Here is a 21,583-nt window from a genome sequence, read left to right as displayed (position 1 = left end):
AAAAGTCGGCTTACAAGTTGATTTCTTTCTATGTGGACCTATCCACACATGACCCCCTCCGCAGGACTGTTGAGTGTCCTTATAACATGGCAACCGTCTTCCCTGAGAGCTAGTGATGCCAGAGAGTGAGCCAGGAAGAAGTTATCTTTTCTTAATGAAGTAACACAGGAAGTCATATGGCATCCTTTCTTTCATATTTTATTCATTAAAAGTGAGTCATGAAATCCAAACCATAGTCAAGGAGAGGAGAATTAGGTTAGACCTTTCGAAGGGAAGAGTATCAGAGAAATTGCAGATATGCTTTTAAACCACTACAGAAGACATGGAGGGGCAGCCTGGTTGGGGCTGGGGGTTCTCAGACCTGGAGTACAGGGGGGAGGGCGTGTATGCACAGAGGGGAAGCATGGCATGGGTTTTCAGAGCCTGAGCAGGATGGAGAAGGCATCCACGTGGGAGAAACAGACTGGCTGGGAAGCTGGAGCCCAAATGTATTTGAAGAAGGCATCTGTGCTAGTGTGGGGGTGGGAGTAGTGCTGGAAGATGGTTTGCATACAGGCGATTGATCACATAAGTAAATATATTAAGGATAATTAGAGCCAGGCTTCAGGCTTCTCACTGTCAGAAGAGTGAGTTACAAATATGGAAAGAGAGAAAATAACATAAATCCTGTGATCTTGGATTGGGGACTGTAGGTATGAGTGTGAACTCATGGCTTTCAAGGCGGAAAGATGGATAGACAGACAGGAGGTGTGTGTGTGTGTGTGTGTGTGTGTGCGCGCGCGCGCGCGCGCGCGCGCATTTCCTGTTGCTATCCAGAGGGCCTGGAAGAGCAGAATCCTAATAGCAATGAGTACCCAGAGCACCCAGGAATACCATTTCCCCTAAAAGGAACTAGCATTCTTTAGAGAAATGGCAGATTCCAGACTTAGAGCAGGGAACATACAAGATGAGCCCAGAACCCCATTTTAAACTAGAAAGCAAGGACTTGCTCAGGAATGTTGGGGGCATGTCAAACAGGGCTACGAGCCAGCATGAAGGGGCTCCCACTGGCCAAATCTGGGACAGTGTGAGCCAGCCAAAATAAAAAATGCCATTAAGAAAATATATCCCGTTGACATAAAATAGGAAAGCATGAATCTATATGTACTAATAAATGAGTAAATTGATGAGGAATGCGGTATTTACAGAGTTTCAAAGCATCTACTAGGTACTTATTCATTTCAAAGGAGAAACAAAAAAAAAAAAAAAAGGAGAAACAGTGGTTTACAGTGGAGAAGCAGGTGCCATCTTCATGAGCGGCCAAAATGAACACCACCGGTAATGTGACAAATCAAAATCACAGGCCACCTGACTGGATGCAGACAGAAGCACGTGGTATCACTTCTGTGACAACCTGAATCTGGTCATGAGGAAACAGCAGACAAACCAAAACTGGGGGCTCCAGAATAACTGGAGAACGACCTTCCAGAGTATCAAGGACATGAAAGTTAAGGAAACATCGAATAATTGTCTCGGACTGAAGGGCACTAAACAGACATGAAAACTCAAAGCGAATTGCCGGTGTGAGATGGATCCTGATGTTTTAAGGGACCTGTGGCAAAGCTTGAATGGGATCTGAGGGTTAGATGGCAGCAACACCAATTTCCTGATTGTGATGTGGCTTGATTCTTTGTAGGATGGACATGCTTAGTGTTCTATCAGAGAAGAACAAGGAGCCCTGATACCTGGGGGCACCCCAGATATAATATGCATAATTCTCTCCTTCGCAGGATGCTAATTATGTACCATCTGTGGGAGAATTGGAATAAATGGTCCCTCAAATCCTTTTCTTCTCTTGCCATATTCCATTGAAGAACCCTGGTTGAGAAAGCCTGCACTTTAGTCTTGTAGGATGATCCTGTCTGGGGAGGGGAAAGAAAGAAGTCTGAGGTTGTTTCAAGGTCAAAAAGAAAGAAAGAGAAAAGGAGGAAAATGCTACAGATTCTTAATCCAAGGCACAGCCCAGGGACTCTCTATAATTCTGCTGAAAGAATCACTAAACCTCTTGTAATCACAGGGCTGAGGGAGCTAAAAATCAGATCCAAAGCTTGAGCAGTAATTTAATAAATTACAGTATCAGTTGGATTCATAGCCTCACCATTTTAAAAAAAAGATTTATTTATTTGAGAGAGAGAGTGAGAAAGAGAGCGGCGTATGTGCATGCACACACACGAGTTGGGGGGAAGGGCAGAGGGAAGGAATCTTCACGTGGACTCACTCTGGGTGTGAGCACAGTGCAAAGCTCGACCTCACTACCCACGAGATCGTGACCGGAGCCGACACCAACAGCCAGTCACTGAACCAACCGACTGGGCCGTGCAGGGCCGCCTGCCTCACCATTTCGTAGGTTAAAGTTAAGGCAGCGATGAAGGAAGAGCGGGCTTCTCACAGTTCAGAGAGGGTTACAGTACCTCAGCCACACTCCGTCTCCCGTGTCTGCGGGGTCACCTCGAGCCTGAAGACCCCCTAGAGAATCGAGAGCCAGCGCCTATGAAAGGAAGCCAGTCCCACTGTGCTGGCCCCACACCTGCTGTTGGCCGCTGGAGTCATCACCTAGGAAATCTTCAAACTCATCAGATCTCTGGATTGCATGCCCAGAAATTTTGATTATTGAACTGGTCTGGGGTCCAACCTAATTTGGGTCTTAGCAGCTCCCAAGGAGATCCTAACTTGCAGCCAAGGCTGAGGACTGCCTGCTGAACTAGAGATAAGACCCAGCATGCCCAAAGCTCAGATGACAACATAAAACCCAGGAGCAGCCTCATACGCAAAAGGAATTGCATTACTCGGCTAATTTATGCCAGCAACATACATTAGTTGGAATTTTTCTTCCAAACGGGAGGTTTGTCTTTTTTTTCCCATTTAAAAATTTTTTTCAATTGTTTATACCAGTATGACTCATGGATGTTTATATTTTGGGTTATAATCTAATGCTACTCAGATGGCTCAGATTGCTCCAGTCTTAGCCATTAGGAGCTCTTTCTGTTGGCTTCTGTGTCCCTTTGGCACCCCACAGCATTGTGGGGTCTTGTTTTTCAGTCCTTCCTTACTTTCTGGCACTCTGAGGTGCTCCAGGTTTATTTGTCACCAGCTACACCTTGAGACCTGACCTTCACCGTCCACCTTCTTGTACTCATGGACGTGTCTCACCTTTTCCCCTTAAACTCTTCTTTCTAGCTTACCTCTTAACTCAGGCAGATGGAAACTGAAACAACCCCTCAAGCCAAAGCAACTGCCTTGACAAGACCTCTGGCCAGCCCAGAGCACCCAGACCAATTTGAACTTAATCCTTGACTCATGCCTGTGCAGAGTCACATGGAGTGACCTGTAGAATGACCCACAACTACCTTTACCCCATTATAGCACTAAAATCTCCACCCAAGAAGGAGCACAAGCCTCATTTGTGTAACAAACAGTGTGTATAGAAGCATGTTTCCTTAAGACACACGTGCAACCTTATGCCTGTGTCTACGTGAGGTGACAAGGCTATCTAGCTAAATATTCATCCTAACCCTAAATAAAAGGAATCTTTTTATTCACCCTTGCTCAAGAGTTACAGCTTTGGAAGTCATTCCCTGTGATCTCCTTATTTGCTGCAAATAAAAGTCTTATTGTGCATGACAACTCAGCCTGGTTCAGTTTCTGACTCACCAAGGAGCAAACTCGTGTTGGTTGGGTTACATTATCTTGCACATTTCTTGTCCCAGTCTTAGAGTCAGCTCTTTCTCCAGGGTCCCTGGTTCCTTTTGTTGCAGAATGGTATTTGAAACCAAAATCTGAGAGCCAGGTGTAATTTTTATACCCTGCTATACTACAAGTAAAAAGCAAAACAAAACAAAAAAAGACTCAAATAAAAAAACCTGTTGGAGTTCCCAGGGCCAAGCTCCCCAGATTGGCATACCCAGCCTAGGAATCCTTTCCCTTTCCTGGCTGTCCTTTGGGAGTCAGAGTTGCAGGCTCTCCTGACCATTACTTGTTTGGTGGCCTTCCTTCAGGGGGGCACCAGTCTGGCTCCGGTGGGCACTGATAAATAATAGTGTAGGAAGTGCCCAAAGAGAGGAAAGTAAAGGTTCACAGAGCAAGGAGAAACTAATGTCGTGGGGAGGAGCTGGAACAATTTTTGAGGCTTGAGGGCAGCTCAGGAAGTGCTGCTTGAGAGCAGACGCCACGGCTGACAGGGCCTTGGTACCCAGAACACTCAACCTGCTGCCTGGCCCACCCCCGTCCTACACAAGCACCTACTGGTGGTTCCACTCCACTGAGCTCAGAGCAGCCCACAGGATACTTGCAGGGCCCTCAGTCTGGGATGCCCGAAATAATGCTCCAGCCCTGCTGCTCGTTCTAGGCAAAAGAATTCTGCAAAATTTCTGATGCTTAAAAATTTATTCTAGGTGCCAGGGAGCCTGACTGGTTCAGTTGGAAGACCATGAGACTCTTGACCTCAGGGTGGTGAGTTCAAGCCCCACAGTGGGTGTAGAGATTACTAAAAAACATAATAATAAACTTTGGGGTGCCTGCGCAGCTCAGCTGGTTAAGTGACTGCCTTTGGCTCAGGTCACGATTCTGGAGTCCTGGGACTGAGCCCCACGTTGGGTTCTCTGCTCAGCAGGGAATCTGCTTCTCCAGCTCCCTCTGCTTGTGCTCTCTCTCTGTCAAATAAATAAATAAATTCTTTAAAAAAATTTAAATTTAAATAATTTTTAAAAAGAATTTATTCTGTGTGCTTTCTGAAGGTGGAGGGGAGGAGGGGAGGGTGATTTCATAGCACCCTTGGTGGCACCAAAGCAGCATTTGAGAGATTATTTTGGAGGTGAAGGTATTGAGTGAGTCCTAAAGTCACCTATGCAACCTGATAAACTAGATGGAGATAAAAGGATGGAGAAGGGAAGTCAAGGCCCTGTCCCAGGCTGTGTCTGTTGTGGGGACTGAGACAAAGCCAACCAAGACTTAACGTGGAGCAGCAGGCTCCAGGTCAGAAGGTTCAACCAGGTGCTGTCGCAGTTGGGAGGTGATGACCCGTGGCTGCGGTGGTGGAAGGTGGAGGGTGAGGGGAAGGAGCTCCAAGTGGGGGCTCTCCTGTAGGCAGCCGATGGGAGCAAAAGCACTGAAGCCGCACAGCCCGGATACCTGCCGGGGGATAGCAAGGCAGGTTGGCAAGAGAAAGGAGGACAAGCAGGTAACAGGAGCCTGGGAAGGTCCTGGAACAGGATTCTTAAACCTGGACACATTTCACGGCCTAGAGCCTGAAACCGGGTGCAGAATTGCGCGTGCATTTTCCAGGGCGCAGAGTTAACAGAGCGTTTCCTTTGCCCAAACCTTGACACGCCTGCGGAGCCTCTGCACCGTCCGAGACCTCCTGCAGCTTCTGGGCAGAGCGAGATAAAGCGAGAAGCTGCCTGGGAGCCGACCCTGCGGTTTACCAACAGCGCCAGGGCCTGGGCCGCCCGCCGCCGGGCTCACCGCGCCTCCTAAAACCCTGGGGGGGGGGGGGGGGCGCGGAATTGCCCTCGTTTTACCCAAACTGACAAGTCATCCCCGCGCACGACCCCCGGGGCCCTCGCGGAGGGGCCTCTGTGATTCCAGGGAAGGGGCGCGGTCGGGGCGGGCGCGGACAGTCCGCCGCAGGCCCTGGGTCTTCGGGGGCAGGGACCCGGGCGCGGACCGGGCGGAGAGGCTCGGGGCCCACAGGCAGGTCGCCCGCGCCGGGGGAGGCCTCGCAGCGGGGGTGCGGGCGGCCGTGGACCTGCACCCGGCGGCCGGGCCTGCGGGGGGCGGGGGCGCGGGGCGCGGGGTCGCGGGGGGCCCGGGGCGGGGGGCGGGGGCGCGGGTCACGGGGTCGCGAGGGCGCGCTCGCTGTCGCCCTGGGGCCGCGCAGGCCGCGCCCCGACGGCGCTCGCGGGCAGCCGGGGAGAGGCGCGGGGTGTGCACGCGGGGGGCCGGCCGAGCCCTCGGGCCCGCGATCCCGGGAAAGCGGCCAAAGCCCAGGCTGGGCTCCCAGGCGGGGCCGCGCCTCCTCGGGTGCGCGCAGCTCCGGGCCGCCTCCGTCCGCCGCCCGCATCCGCCCCCCTCACCCGGGCCCGACGCCCCGCTCAGCTCCCCCTACACCCGCATCGGTCCTCTCCCCTCCCCGCACTCAGCCCGCGGGCCGTCCGCACCACCCAGGCGGCCCCGAGCGGCGCCTCCCGTCTGGTAAATGCCAGCCCCGCCCCCGGGCGAGGGGGGGCTGCGGGGGGCTGCGGGGGGCTGCGGGGGGCACCGGCCCGCCCCGCCCCGCCCCCGAGCGCTCGCGTCTGAAATGTTAATGCTGCGCAGCTTCCTTCGGGGCCAGAATCGAGTCGCGGAAAGGCCGCGGAAGCCTCCGGGATTAATGAACAAACCGGCTTTTGGCCTGGGCGGGAACAGGGTAAACATCGTGGGTCCAAGAGGGGCAGGTGCGCGGAGACAGACGCGGGTAAATGATTACACAGCCCGGGCCACGCGCTTTAGAAAGGCGGCTTTGGGGGCGCCCGGGCGGCTCAGCGGTGAGCGCCGCCCTCGGCCCAGGGCGTGACCCCGGGTCCGGGATCGAGTCCCGCGTCGGGTCCCCGCAGGGAGCCTGCTGCTCCCTCTGCCCGGGACTCCGCCTCTCTCTGGGTCTCTCATGAGTAAATAAGAATCTTAAAAAAAAAAAGAAAAAAGCTGCTTTGTGCACCGACCCCAGGATTTGGTGTTCTCCCCACGAGAAGGCCCGCATTTGCACCCTCAGCCCAGGGCCCGCGGGCGCCCCCCTCCGCTCGCGCCGGCGCAGAGGACCTGCGGGCAGGTGGACGCGCGGCGCTCGGGAGGAGCCAAGGCCGGCCCGCCCAGGTGTGCCCCGCCCAGGTGTCCCCCCGTCCCGCCCAGGTGTCCCCCCGCCCTGATGTCCCCCCCGCCCCGATGTCCCCCCCATCCCGCCCAGGTGTCCCCCCGCCCTGATGTCCCCCCCGCCCCGATGTCCTCCCCCACCCCGCCCAGGTGTCCCCCAGGCCCCGCCCAAGTGTCCCCCCCCGCCCCCACCCAAGTGTCCCCCAGGACACGCCCAGGTGTCCCCTCCCCCCCGCTCCGCCCCCCCCCCCCCCCGCCGCAGGGCTGGAGCCCCGCCCGCAGCCCCGCAGCCCCGCAGCCCCGCAGCCCCACCGCCCGCGGCCGCCAGGGTTCCAGCCTCCCGGGGACCCCGACCCCGGGCACCGCGAGGCTGGATGTCTCGGGGGACACGCAGGGCTGTCCAAGCAGGTGCTTCCTAAAAGTCTAGGCGTGCGTTTCCGTGTCCGCAGGCGATAGTTTGTCGGGGTTCTTGCCCGAATACCATGCAGTCGGATCCGCTGCCCAGCCCGCGCTGGCGGTGGCAACAGTCCCGGGCCCCGTGGGGCGTCCGCACCCGCGCGCAGCGCCCGAAGCCCACCAGGAGCAACCCGTGATGCCCAAGTCAGCGACGTGCTCCTCTCCAGAACGGGGGCATCGCACGCTCCCCCCTGTCCTCGCAGAGTGCAAGCAAACGGGATTTGGGGTCCCGGTTGTACAAGTAGGACTCCACGTGCCGCAGGCTCCGCTGGGCGGCCTGGGGGGGGCGCGGAGGTGACCTGGGCACCACCGTGATCCTGGAACGCGGCGGGTGTCTGCACAATTCCCCAACTTCCGTATTTAATCCACTAAATCCTCCTCCCAGGCACAGCCTGGTCTTCCAAAAGCTTTTGCCCCAAACTGGGAAAACCCAATAAAGGAATGATCATTTTTCAGCCATGGGAGCCAGCCTCGCTCATACATAATGAAGCAAGTCACACAAAGGAAATAATTCTTTCCCATTCTCCTGGGAGAGGCCCCTCAGCCCAGGGAATCTTCGGAGCTGCCCAATCACCCAAACTGTGGGCCAGCCCAGGGGGTTAGAGGGGGGTGGAGGTTCACGGAGGAGCCCTCTTACCGCCCCGACCCCCCCCAAGATGGAGTTGTCACCTGAAGAAATGCCAGCCCAGGTTATTCATGAACATTTCTTACAAATCCCGATTCCTGCATTTTCTCTGCCCCAAGTGCCAGTTTCGGATTCCCTGGGCCAGCTGAGTGACACAAAGAAGGGACAAAGAACAGCTTAGAGGACCACCCCTCTGGATAACACCTGGATGCCGTCAGAGGACCCAGTGGACAGGGTGGGAAGAGGTTGCACATCAACCCCTTTGGCCTCGGACTGGTAAATAAGCCTGGCCTCGTACACACCCCTCTGCCCCTCTGCCCTCAGTGCTCACAGATACTTGGTCTCCCAGGCTAGTTAGACCTTCCTGCAGGCACTAGACCATTCTAACTCCAACCCGGTCTCTTCCACTAAACACCCCTGGGGGCTCAACCAGATCCTTACTCCTCCAGGACCTCTGGCTGGAAAGGACAGCAAAAGAACAGGGTGGTGGTAAGCACCCAGGGGAGCTTCTGCTTCATGCCTGTGACCTGTGGAGGAAAACAGTCACCTATTAAGTAGCTGAGTGATCATGGGCAAGTCATTGATCTTTGTTCAGTATTCCTTGAGTTTCCCATTGGCAAAGTGGCCAGAAATAGAACATTCCTGGGATGCCTGGGTGGCCCAGTTGGTTAAGCATCTGACTCTTGATCTCAGGGTCATGAGTTGAAGCCTATGTTGGGCTCCACACTGGTCTTGGAACCTACTTAAAAAATGATAATAATAAAATAAAAGGAAAGGAAAGAAATAGGAGCACCTGGGTGGCTCAGTGGTTGAGCATCTGCCTTTGGCTCAAGTCATGATCCCGGGGTCCAGGAATGGAGTCCTACATCGGGTTCCCCACAGAGAGCCTGCTTCTCTCTCTCTCTCTCTCTCTCTCTGTCTCTCATGAGTAAATAAAATCTTAAAAAGAGAGAAAGAAATAGAAGATTCCTGGAAAGAAGGAGATGTGGGGAAACCTGCATCGTAAGCTCAGCATCTGGAAGCCTTCTCACACGTTCTCCTGAGGCTCCACTATATGATGGTAGAGAGGGAACTGTCACCACCACACTGTCATCTGCCCTGGAAGTGAAATGTCTGAAACTAAATCACCTTGGCATCCTGACTTGGGTGAGCTGCAGTCACAGGCAGATTGGCTTTCAGAGCAGGTGACAGCCCAGTGGCCTGTCTCCTATCACTGGAGGCAGGCAGTCAGCTAACACCGCCTCACTGCTGGGATGGATCCTACTCCCAGCGTGGCACCCCACGGCCGCCTGCCTGGGAGATGAGCCCAAGCCGATCTTCACTGACATTAAATAGCCTTGTTCTGCTCCCACTGTTTCCATCTCAAGGATATCAATCCCTAGCCTGCCCGTGGCTATCAGACTTCTTTTTCAACATTTCCGTATCCATTTTCCAAACTTAGAAAGAGGCACAAAGCTCCAAGACGACTACTTTTATTTATTTATCTGACAGAGAGAGGGAGTGCGTGTATGGCTACAAGCTGGGAGGAGGGGCAGAGGGAGAAGGAGAGGGAGAAGCAGGAGCTGGGCAAAGTAGGGAGCCCAATGTGGGGCTCGATCCCAGGACCCTGGGATCATGACCTGAGCTGAAGTCAGATGCTTAACCAACTGAGCCACCCAGTGCCCCTGTATCTACTTTTTAGATTTTTTTTTAAAGATTTTATTTATTTGAGATAGAGTCTGTGAGAGAGAGCATAAGCAGGGGAAGAGGCAGGTGAAGAGGGAGAGGAAGACTTCTGCTGAGCAAGCCCAATGTGGGGCTCTATCCCAAGACCCTGAGATCATGACCTGAGCCGACAGTTCACTGGCAGAGCCACCCAGGTGCCCCTTAATTTAGAATTTATAGAAACAAGGAATGGAGAATGATTGACTTACGTGGGGGGGGGGGGGTGTATGACTCACTGGGTTCCACAAAGTGGAGAGGGAAAAGGACTTTCCAGGTTGAGGGGGCTGCATGAGTCCAGTGGAGGCCTAAGCCCATTGGCTGGTCTGGTACAGCTGGAGGGGAGACGCATTGCCTACAGGGTGGAGGGGAAGTGGTAACAACTATAAACACCAAAGCCCATCCCAGTGGATGTGAAGTATCCCATAGATAGTGGGGAGTCTTTTTTAAAAGAGGAAACTGGTTTGCTGAATTTATGCTTTAAATCATTTTGGTAGCTGTGCAAGGGTGAAGTAATTTTTTAAAATAGATTTTTTAATAATAGTTTGAGGTTCACAGAAAAATTGAGCATATAATACAGAGAATTCCTATATTCCCTCCCCTTCCCATAGTTTATTATTTTTGTCTTGAATTAGTGTGGTATATTTGCTACAGTCAAAGAAGCAAGACTATGCATTAACTCAAGTCCATAGTTTATATTAGGCTTCACTCTTGTCTTGTACACTTTTTTTTTTAAGATTTTTTTTATTCATGAGAGACACAGAGAGGCAGAGACACAGGCAGAGGGAGAGGCAGGCTCCCTGCAGGGGGCTCGATGTGGGACTCGATCCCAGGACCCCAGGACCACGCCCTAAGCCAAAGGTAGACGCTAAACCGCTGAGCCCCCCTGGGGGCCCCTGTCTTGTACACTTCCATGGGTTTTGACAAATATGTAATATGTACCCACAATTATAGTATTAGAATCATTTCAAATCCCCTAAAACTTCCCCCGCATTCCACTCCTATTATTCCCAGTTGCGCCCTGTAAGCCCTTGGCAACCACCTACTGCGACACTGTTGCCTTTTCCAGGACACCATATGGTACGTGGACTTTCCAGACTGGCTCCTTTCTCTTAGTCATATGTATTTAAGGTTCTTCTGTGTCTTTATGTGCCTTAATAGAGCAGTTCTTTCAGTAAGCCTTTAAAAAGTCTTTTCCTTTGATAAATATTTACTGTACTTCTGTATCAGTACTGATAGAAATATAATACGGGTCACAAACTTGCTTTTTCTAGTAGCCACTTTAAAAAGGCTAAAAAGAGGGATCCCTGGGTGGCTCAGTGGTTGAGCATCTGCCTTTGGCTCAGGTCGTAATCCCTGGGTCCTGGGATCGAGTCCTGCATCGCGCTCCTGCAGGGAGTCTACTTCTCCCTCTGCCTGTGTCTCTGTTTCTGTGTCTCTCATGAATAAATAAAATCTTAAAAAGCCTAAAAAGCAGAGCAGATGAAATTAATTTTAATAACACATTCTACTTAATATATTCAAAATACTGTCATTTCAGCATTTAATCAGTGTAAAAAGTATTGAGATATTTTATACATATATCTTTTGTACTCATCCTTTTATTTTTTTTTATTTTTAAAGATTTTATTTATTTATTTATGATAGACAGAAAGAGAGAGAGAGAGGGGCAGAGATACAGGCGGAAGGAGAAGCAGGCTCCATGCAGGGAGCCCAACATAGGACTCGATCCCAGAGTCGTGCCCTGGGCCAAAGGCAGGTGCCATCCAGGATCGTGCCCTGGGCCAAAGGCAGGTGCCATCCAGGGATCCCCTGCTCAGCCTTTTAGTATAAAATTCAGTGTGTTCTATTTTTTTCAGCACGTCCCCACTTGGACGGGCCATATTTCCAGCGCTTAGCAGACACACGCAGCAGGACACAGCAGCACTGTGCTGGGTGCTGAAGACAGAGCAGGGGACAAAAGGACAACGTCTCTGTCCTCACATAGTTGACAGTCTAGTCAATGATACAGAAGTAAACACACCATTTTGGAGGGCGAGGTGCCCGTCAGTGGTATCATAGGCTGGGAAGCTGACTTAGTTTGCCGGGGCAGTCAGGGAAGCTTTTCCGAGGCTGGGAACCGAGGAGGAGGCATTAACCATCAATTATCTATTGCCACAATAATGTAGTATAACGAACCACTCCAAAATGCACAGGCTTAGCGTAATAACTATTCATCATCACTCCCGAGTCTAAAGTCACCTGGGCAGCTCGTCTGGCCCCAGGTGGGCTCGCACACGCGTCTGTGGGCAGCAGCGGGTCAGGTAGGTGGCGATGCCAATCCTGGCTTGGCTTGAGTGTCTGAGGCCTGCTGGCTGGACTGGCGTAGGATGACCTCAGCTCTTTTCCATGTGGCTTCTCAGGCTCCAGCAGGCTAGCCCAGGCCTGTTCTTACGGTAGAGGCGGGGACCCAAGAGAGAATGTGCAAGCATTCAAGGTTTCCCGAGACTCCAGCTCAGAACTGTGTCACTTGGGCACGTTCCTTGGGCCACGCCAAGCTACCAGGCCAGCCCAGATCCCGCGAGGAGCTGTGAAGTCCCATTACAAAAGGTGTGCACTCGGGGGGGATGGAAAACTTAGGCGATTTCTGTCTTCCATCCTCCGTATTACTTAAAAGGCTTTCAATTCCACCAGGAAGTTATATGTAAAAAAGAATATTCTAAATTTGTATGTGACCAATAAAATATCCTCAAAATATATAAACACGAAAATAGAACTACAGGAAGAAATGGACACGCTCGCTCCTGACGGCGGCTGGTTTCAGGGGACCTTTTGCCATTATTGACAGGTCCAGCACACACACAGTTAGTGAGGACATAGAAGGGCCGAGCACATTCCCGAGGAATCCAGCGGACACATACAGCAGACGTTGTGTGTGAGGCTCCATTCTAGGTGTGCTGGGCATCTGGCAGTGAACAAGTCAACAATCCCTGTCCTCCTAGAGTTTATAGGCTGGTGGAAGGAAACAAATGATAAGCCAGTTAATAGGTAAGACAACTGTGAAGACTACCATCAAGAAAAACAAAGGGGGTGGATCCCTGGGTGGCGCAGCGGTTTGGCGCCTGCCTTTGGCCCAGGGCGCGATCCTGGAGACCGGGGATCGAATCCCACGTTGGGCTTCCGGTGCATGGAGCCTGCTTCTCCCTCTGCCTATGTCTCTGCCTCTCTCTCTCTCTGTGTGTCACTATCATAAATAAATAAATTAAAAAAAAAGAAAAACAAAGGGGGAAGGGGAGATGAATGCTAGGCTGGCGGGGAGAGGGACTTAATTTAAACGGCACAGTCAGGGTAGATACTACCCAAGAGACACCTGAGGCCTAAAAGCAGTGAGTCAGGTAGGTGCTTATCTCCAGGACTAGAGGAGGGAACAGCAGCACAGAGGCCCTGAGGAGGAGCTGGTTTGGCAGGTTCTAGCAGTAGGCAGAGGCAGGCCTGGTAAGGTGTGCGCCCTGCCAGGAGTGCTCAGGGGCCCAATCACCTGTGGCTTCATAGTTCACAAGACCATTTTGGATTTTAGTCTTGGTGATGGGAAGCTCCAGGAGGGCTTTTGTTGGGGGTGGGGTGGGTAGGAAGGACATCGGGAGCATTAGGGGTGAGAAGATGGCTGTTTGAAGACAATGGTCAGGTCGCCAGACCTTCAGAGGTTGCTGGGTATCAATCCTCGTCAGGCAACGCGTTCCCAGGGACCTTTCCTTGCTTTGCCTTTCAACTACCTAGACAGCAGTTTATTCCCCAAAGGATGTCACCATCTCAGGAGAAACATATTCCAATTATTCTGGAAAACAAGGTAATTGTGACTACAGTAGTGTTCATTTTCTCAATTCTCAGAATGAAAACCGATCCAAGGTGAGAACAAAGGGTAGCTGCAGGTAGCACTCCTCTCCCCCTTGGGAAAACCTAGTCAACTATTTATGGAGCTACAGGTTACTGAAACTATTGTCAGTTCCAAGTCACTTGCAAGATACAATCTTACAACAAAGACAAAGGTAAATGGGGGAGCATTTAAGCAAATACTTACTGAGCACCTACTATGTGCTGATTTAGCAGGACAAAGATCCTTCCCCTCATTGGGAAGATAAACATGTAACATAAACACAAAAATATGTGAGTAGTGAGCATTAGGACTGGGGTGTTACAATTCGAAATGGCCTGCTTGGGAGGGGAGACTACTTGAAAAGTCCTTTCTACCTCCTATGGGCAGAACAAAGAGAAGGGTTGGGGAGTGTCAGGGAGGTAGGGGTAGGGCCTGGCCCTTACACAACCACTATAACATGCAAGGGTGCGATTTGTAATTTATAATTTCATTCGCCGTCCTAAGACAAGGAAACATTTTCTGTAACCAGTGTGATCATCTCTGACTTCTGGTTCTCTGAAGTGAATCGTGTAAATTGTGATACATTTTACTACGCACTATCAGAAAAAGTTTATAGGGCTCTATTTAGCAACTCCAGTTCTGACAGTTCCCATGCCTGGGCTAGAACAGAGACCCAACAATGGCAGAACAGATTGTTCTATTAGTTTTCTTTGCAGGATTTTCTTTTTTCAGCCGAAACAAAGTATGAGTCCACCTGAGTGGCCCTGCCTGAAGAAGGCCCAGGGTTTGAATTTCCTCCAGGAGGGGCCTTAGAATAGGCAGTCTTTATTTTTTTATTTTAAATATTTTATTTCTTTATTCATGGGAGACACAGAGAGAGGGAGGCAGAGACACAGGAGGAGGGAGAAGCAGGCTCCATGCAGGGAGCCCGACGTGGGACTCCATCCCGGGTCTCCAGGATCAGGCCCTGGGCCTAAGGCAGATGCTCCACTGCTGAGCTCCCCGGGCGTCCCAAATAGGCAGTCTTTAGTGTGAGATGCAGGAGAGCAGAGAGCCCTAGCACAGTTCCGTTCAGAATAGACTACGCTTCCACAGACTAAACACACACATATCATTTTGTATTAGATTCAACAGTGTCGTAAGTAGTAATGGGTATCCCACGACCGGTGCGAAAAGATTTGATTTCCTCATTAGCTACCAAGGGAGTAGCAAATGCCAACCTCTCAATTTCCTCACTTGTAAAACAGGGATAACAGGCAGGGATGCAAATGAAAAGCCTGGCATCATACCTGTTGTATAATAGGTTCTCTCTCTCCCTTCCCCCATCTTAACAAAGATCAGAGATTAGGCATATCTATAGGCATCCTTTAAAAACTAGGGCTTCTCGATCCTTAATGTGTAGACCAGTTCCCTGGGGCATCCTGTTGAAAGTGCAGATTCTTTTTTTTTTTTTTTAAGATTTTATTTATTCAGTTATGATAGACACAAAGAGGGGCGGGGGGCAGAGACACAGGCAGAGGGAGAAGCAGGCTCCATGCCGGGAACCTGACGTGGGAATTGACGTGGGACTTGACGTGGGACTTGACCCTGGGGCTGCAGAATCATACCCTGGGCCAAAGACAGGCGCTAAACTGCTGAGCCACCCAGGGATCCCCAAAAGTGCAGATTCTGCTTCAGTGGAGTTGGGGCCCGGGGTTCTGTATTCCCGACAAGCTTCCAGGGTAATGACATGCTGCTGAGCTGGGATCACTCTTTGAGTAGCAAGAATTTAACACAATGCAAATTCCAAAAACACAGTTACTGCACAAAAAGCCCCTCAGTGGGCTCCATGGTTTGTCTCTTTCTATAAAAAAATTAACTCTTCTACTGAACGCCTCATGTGGAGTCACTTCCCCAACCAAGTAACCAGGCCAGGTTATAAAGAATACATCTTTTGGCGCAGGAGGGTTCACAGCACTACTTCTGCGGGAAGATCTTGCAATGGTCTCTCCACCGCTTCTGGCTTTTTGATCTTAGCCTTTTCCTCTGATGATAATTACCCTTTAATTAGCACCCACCACTCTGTCATCTGAGTAATTATAGTAAGTGCAGCTTGCACCTCTGCTGGCAATCTCTAAACGAAAAAATGATAAAATAAGATCCTGTATGCTGATGTTTTTTAAAAAGGCCCAAACTGACCCAAATACAAGTTTCTGCACACACTGCCCAACACAGACCTGCTATAACTTCCAGTCCTGTAAGCCATCGAGAGTTGGTTTATTTTGAAACAACCAGGACAAAGTACGGTCATGATATTTTGGAAAACTGTAGATGTCAGAATACAAATTTTGCCAGCTGCTGCAGCAGCAGCAGCAGTGCAAAAGCAAAAACAATTCAGGCATTATAAACTCCACCTTAAATTCCTAGTGGGAAGGGCCGCAGGATCTCAGAAATTACTTTTTTTTTCTTTATTCGGAGTTTCCCCGAATCTATTGGAGGAATCCGGTTAACTCAAAGCAGATTACCCACATTGGAGGGAGAAGGGGCAGGGTTTTCACTAGAAGCAATTAGTTTTCTAATTTCCCAGGTGCACTCTTCCATTCACCACCCACCCAACAGCAGGGCCGTCCAGGCCCGATGAATCATGAGCCTCTCTCAGCACGAACTGCCTGTACTACTTTCTAGAACGCTGTTTTCCCCACTGCAGTCTTAAAAAAAAAGAAAAAAAAAAGACAGAAATCCTCCCTAAATTTCCAATTTCTGCATCGGGGATACATTGACACGGAAAAAAAAGAGCCCAAGAGCACGGAGGAGCGCCCGGTGTAAGGGACATCCGAGGGGCTGGGGCAGCGGGCCGCGCAGGGATGGGAGGCGCGCCGCTGGCCTGCCTTGCCCCCTCGCCCCGCACCTGCAGGAGCCCTTTGCAAGTGCATCTCGGACTCCAAACGATCTGACAAAGCTGGCAAAACTTTTTTTTTTTTTCGTTCTTACGTAACCGCATCACCGTTATCACACCGCGCAAGGTCAACGGTGGTTCGTGTCGCCGGGGTCAGAGCCGGGGCGGCCCGGGCCGCAGCGGGAGCATCTCCCGGCCGGGGTGACGTCATCCGCGGTCCCCGCCGTCGGGCCGCCGCCCGCCCGGCTCCCGAGCTCCCCGCTCCCGGGCAGGCCTGGCGCAGCTGCACCGCCCGCCGTCCCCAGGCTCCGGCGGGTCCCTGGGGGGGAAGCGATTGACACAGCTGCCTGCGCCGCGCCCCCGGGGCCTCTCCCGCAGCACCTGCGTCTGTCCGCGGGGGGCCGGGCGCTGAAAGGGGGCTGCGAGCCGCCTCCCGGGCCGCCGCCGCCGCCGCCGCCCGCGCCTCCCGCCGCCCGCTCCCGCGCCCCGCGCCCCGCGCGCGCGCGCGCGCGCGGCGGCCTCGCGAACGCGGACTACAACTCCCGTCGGGCCCCGCGGCCGGGCCAATGGCGGGCGCCGGCGCATGCGGGGAGCGGCGCCTGCGCGGCGGGTTGAGTAAGCGGCCGCGTGATTGGCTGCGCGGCGCGCCGGCCGCGCGGGGCCTGTGGGAAGCGGAGTGACGGAGCGAGCGGCTGTTGGAGGAAGGAGGTGGGGGCCGGGAGCGCAAATGGCGTTGAGATGGTCCAGGGCCGCGTTCAAACTCCAGCGCTGACCACCCCCCGGCGGAAGCGGCGGCGCGGGAGGCGGCGGCGGCCTCGCGGGGGCCCGTAGCCGGCGCGGCGGCGGCCAGGGAGGCCTAGGCCCGGCGCGGCCGGCGGCGCTCGAGGCGGGGAGGGAAGTTGCGGGGCCGCCGCTCCCCCCCCGCCGGGCTTCCTATTTACCCCGAGCCGCGGCGCGGGCTCCGACGGCGGCCGAGCGGCGCGCGGGCCGGGCTGCTCTGCCGCGCGGGGCCGCGGGGAGCGGGAGAGGCGGCGGCGGCCCGAGGCCCGAGCACCCGCCCGGCGCCGGGGTAAGTGGGGGGGCGCGGCGGGGCGGGCGGGGGCGGCCGTCGCTCGGGTGCCCGCGTTCCGAGTTGCTTCCGGGCCGGCGCTGCCCGCGGGGCCCGGCGGCGGGGGCTTCCGGGGCGCCGGGGGCCGCATCCAGGTCCCGGCGGGGCGCGGCGGGGGGGCGCGGGGGGCGGGGAGGAAAGTTGCGGCCCGGGGCGCCGGCCCCTCCGCGGCAGCCCGGAGCCCGCGGGGGCCGCTGCGGACGCTGCCCTGCGCGGCGGGCGGGCCTCGGCTCCCCCTCCCCCCCCCGCCCTGCGGCCGCCGCCGCCGCACTTGCCTGCACCTCGGACCCGGCCTGGGTCGGAAGCAAGGGCCCAGCGACCTGGGAAGACTTGGCCGCGAGTCCTGCGCCCCTCCCCGGGGCGGCGGAGCCCTGGGCGCCGTGCTCGGGTGCGGGCTCGGGTGCGGGCTGCCCCCCCCCCCCGGGCTTGCACGCGCGCGGTCCGCCGGGCTCCCGCACATGCCATCAGCGCCGTCCCCGGAAAGACGGGGAGCCCTGGAGGGGGACCCGGGAGGATGGGGTGTTATGTAACGGGCGCCCGTGGCTCACGCTCAGCTCGGCGGCCGCCGGGTGCTAACCGAGCGTCGCCCCTGCACACCCTGCCCGTGCCCGCCCCCCCGCCTTTCCAATCCGGGGCACCGCAGGCGCTGCTCTGTCCGCCTCCGAGCATCCAGGGCGCGCACAGGACGTGGAGTCTTAGGGGGACGGACGCGCGGTTGCTGCCACCTTCCACCGCGCCCCGCGCAGCGACCTCCCGTATGCCCAGGGCTGGTTTGCAGGCTCTGAACTCGCGGCAGGGCCGGTCCCGTGGCTCCTGGACACCCCCCCCCCCCGCCCCCCTCCCGGGGCCCGAAGGAGCTTCAGTCTAGGTTTTTGGTCTGGCCTCTAGTCGACGTTTTTAGGCGATGACTGCTGTGTGAGCGTCTGCGAAAGGTTCCGGCTCCGGTGGTGTGTGCGCGCCGGGGCCCCGCGTTCCCGCAGGACTGAGACGACCCGACTGCGTGGCCCCCACATGACCCCGGGTCCCCGGGCGGGTGGGGGCCGCACCCAACAGGCCATGCAGGCATCCCCCAGCCTGAGTCCGCCTCTCTCAGGAAAAGGGTTTGCCACCTGCCTGAAGGGCCTGCACCGCTGTTCTCGCTCCGCGCAGGTCTGTAGGACGACTCAACGGTCACTTTGTCAAGTTAGTTGGTCTCTCACAAAAGGAGAGGGAAAATCCTCCGCTGCACGCGTAGGAAACTCAGTTCACCAGCGACGGATGTTGTAAGAATTTAAGTTAGCAAAGGAAAAATGGGTTTACAGACCGAAATGTATTCCATGTCATTCCTAGTGCTGTATTTTAGATTTCAGAGTAGAAGAAGGTTGGCTTTTCAAGACCTACACAATGGTTTATTTTTCTCCCTAGATATTTAATATATGGATATTTAAACTTCAGAAGGTTTTAGTGTAGGAGATAGACAAGAATGGAGTGTTTAAAATGTACTGCAACTTGCTTTGAAAATGTTTTGCTCTTAATTTACTGTCCTGAAGTTTGTCATAGATGGGTTACTGTTCTGTAGACGCATCAGATGAGTACAATTTATCTTTTATAAAGCCGAGAGGGAAATAAACTTCTGCGTTTCTGTTGCTTCCTTTAATAGTCGGCAGGCCAGTGTAATTATGCTGCAGTTCACCAGCTTCAGTAACTCAGCAAGTGAGCACAGCACTAGAGGGACAAGGGAGACAGAACAAGTAGGGGTTCTTATGCACAGGGAGAGGACCAGCTGGGGAATATTTTTCAAGTCACAGTTCAGACCACATGAGACCAAGAATCAGAATCTTTACGATTGTGTTAAAAAATTTCAGGTTCTAATAAATGAAAAATAATACGTTTTTCTGGCTTTTCCCACTTTTTTTTCCTTTATATGAATAAATGCTCTAAAGTTTCAAAGACCTGATTGAGTCAGTTATTTGATGTTTCTGAGATCCTGGAAAAAAATTTACATTTCGTGCTTAAGATTTTATATTAGGAGTAATAACCCTAGTCATATTATTTTTTTAAGGTAACAGTGATATTTATGAGAATTGTGCATAGATTAATTTTAAACTTAAAAAAATTGATGTTCTGTTACTAAGTTGGTATTGGGGATAAGTTGGTTAGTCATACTTGCTTACTTTGTCAATAGCATATGAATGTGTACTCTTTGAGATAAGGAGATTAAGTTCTGGAAATCTATAGGATAAAAAAAATGAGTCCCTTTCTTTATATGCCCTTTCCATATTTATTCAAGCATTTTTAAATGTTTGTATCTTGCATGTTGAAAAGCCCCATGGGGAGAATCCCTGGGTTCTTATTTTTACATTCAGTGTTAACATTTGTTAAGTATCTGGTGATTATATGAATTCTTACTTTTTTTTCCCCCCCTACAGAGAATATGAAACAGGTGTCAAAATGACATCCAGATTTGGGAAAACATACAGTAGGAAAGGAGGAAATGGCAGTTCAAAATTCGATGAAGTCTTTTCCAATAAACGGACCACCCTTAGCACAAAATGGGGAGAGACCACATTTATGGCTAAATTAGGGCAGAAGAGGCCCAATTTCAAACCAGATATCCAAGAAATTCCGAAGAAACCTAAGGTGGAAGAAGAAAATACTGGAGATCCTTTTGGATTTGATAGTGATGATGAGTCTCTACCAGTTTCTTCAAAGAATTTAGCCCAGGGTAAGGGTTCCTCTTACTCAGAATCTAGTGAAGCTGCTCAGCTGGAAGAGGTCACTTCTGTACTTGAAGCTAATAGCAAAATTAGTCATGCAGTGGGCGAAGACAGTGTTGTATCTGATAAATGCTTACTTTTGGAAGAAACTTTGGTTGGGAAAGAAAAGAGCACAAACCGAATTTTAGAAGATGATGCAAGCAGAAGTAGCTGTGCTAAATTAGCGACTTCAGGTAAGTTTTGAATTTCTTTATCCTGAGCCAGAAGAGCTTTGTGTAAGCTGTTTTGGTAAATGCTTTAAATTCTAAAATACCGTGCTTCTTGGGTTCTCTTTTTGCATTTATGATTAATGGGGACTATAGACACTCTTGTAGAAGAGACCTAAGAACTTTAAAGAAACCAATTGGGGGTTGAAATTTTACTTAAGCAACTTGGATATGAATGTTTCCAGACTGTTTACTCACGGCACATTTTGGGAACAGTTTTTCCTACGTCTCTAACTCCATTTCCATTAAGAAGCATCTCTTTTTGTTGTGTTAGCGTGACACAGTATCTCGTTTCTGCTACTGTGGAGGGTTTGTATTGTTACTGATAATGGAAATAAGATGAGCATTTACAATGAGGATTAAGTTTAGGAGTGTTAGGCTTTCCTTCAAACCTAGTTTGGAAAGATTAAGGGGGTATTGTGGAAACATTGAAGAATTGAACTTCATTGCAATTTGAGATTTATTTGGAGTCTGGTGCTGGTAGCAACTTGTATTAATAGATTTTAATCCACAAGATCAGTTGTAGTTTTGAAGTGTTAATTTGTAAATCCGGCATCTAGCATTCATTCAAAAAAAAAAAAAACCGGTACGTTTTGTCTGTTGTACCTCTACTCCTTTTGTAAAAGATTTGAGACTTAGAGTAAATGGTAAAAGTGCAATTAATTAAAAGACCGAAGAGCTAAGATCAGAGATAGCAGGAGAGATCGCCTGCTTGGTTTATTAGCAACAGGACAAGGATGGCACTGTAGTTGCAAACAGACCTTAGTTTTTGACTTCCTGGCAAAGTTTGGTGATACAAAAAGTTATGTAGATCTCCTATTTTGAAAGGAAGGAAGAACGAAACTTTCCTAGTACTGAATTCTCAAGAGGAGTTTGCTCCCCTGAGGCTTAATGTAAGTGCTTCAAACAGTATAATAAAAGATGTTGCCTTGCATAGTTTTACAAAAAATGCTGAACGTTTTTCACTCTTTTTCTCACCCTTGGATGAGAGGATGAGCCAGCTGTTATTGTCATTCCCTTGATCCTCCCGGTTAATTTCGATTTGGCTGTCCTTATGCTTTGTCACAGTTCTTCTGAAACATTGTTCAAAACTTAAGGTTAGAATAAACTTTTATTGAAAA

General features: G+C 52.0%; 1 protein-coding gene and 1 long non-coding RNA gene across 4 annotated transcripts in view; one reads left to right on the top strand and one right to left on the bottom strand.

Moving 5' to 3' along the window:
* Nucleotides 1-10,177: 10,177 nt before the first annotated feature.
* LOC140632148 (uncharacterized) lies at nucleotides 10,178-16,762 on the bottom strand. The gene is made up of 2 exons (XR_012029678.1): nucleotides 16,488-16,762; nucleotides 10,178-12,655 (listed from the first exon to the last, which is right to left on the bottom strand). It is a non-coding gene; the product is annotated as an uncharacterized lncRNA (long non-coding RNA).
* Nucleotides 16,763-17,023: 261 nt separating this feature from the next.
* WAPL (WAPL cohesin release factor) overlaps nucleotides 17,024-21,583 on the top strand; it is an 81,860-nt gene continuing 77,300 nt past the window's right edge. For 2 of the 3 annotated variants that reach the window (XM_072823842.1, XM_072823840.1), the window contains exons 1-2: nucleotides 17,024-17,100; nucleotides 19,909-20,429. In XM_072823842.1, the coding sequence (XP_072679943.1) occupies nucleotides 19,931-20,429 (499 nt within the window). In that variant the 5' untranslated portion in view covers nucleotides 17,024-17,100; nucleotides 19,909-19,930. Of the gene's footprint in view, nucleotides 17,101-17,329; nucleotides 17,462-19,908; nucleotides 20,430-21,583 lie in introns of those variants that run through there. The other variant, XM_072823841.1, reaches the window with a different exon arrangement.

This window comes from Canis lupus, chromosome 4 (assembly GCF_048164855.1).
Source record: "Canis lupus baileyi chromosome 4, mCanLup2.hap1, whole genome shotgun sequence".
In the NCBI taxonomy this organism is placed as follows: Eukaryota; Metazoa; Chordata; class Mammalia; order Carnivora; family Canidae; genus Canis; species Canis lupus.
Note: the sequence above shows the minus strand (reverse complement) of the source record. Positions and strands in the feature narration are given on the sequence as shown.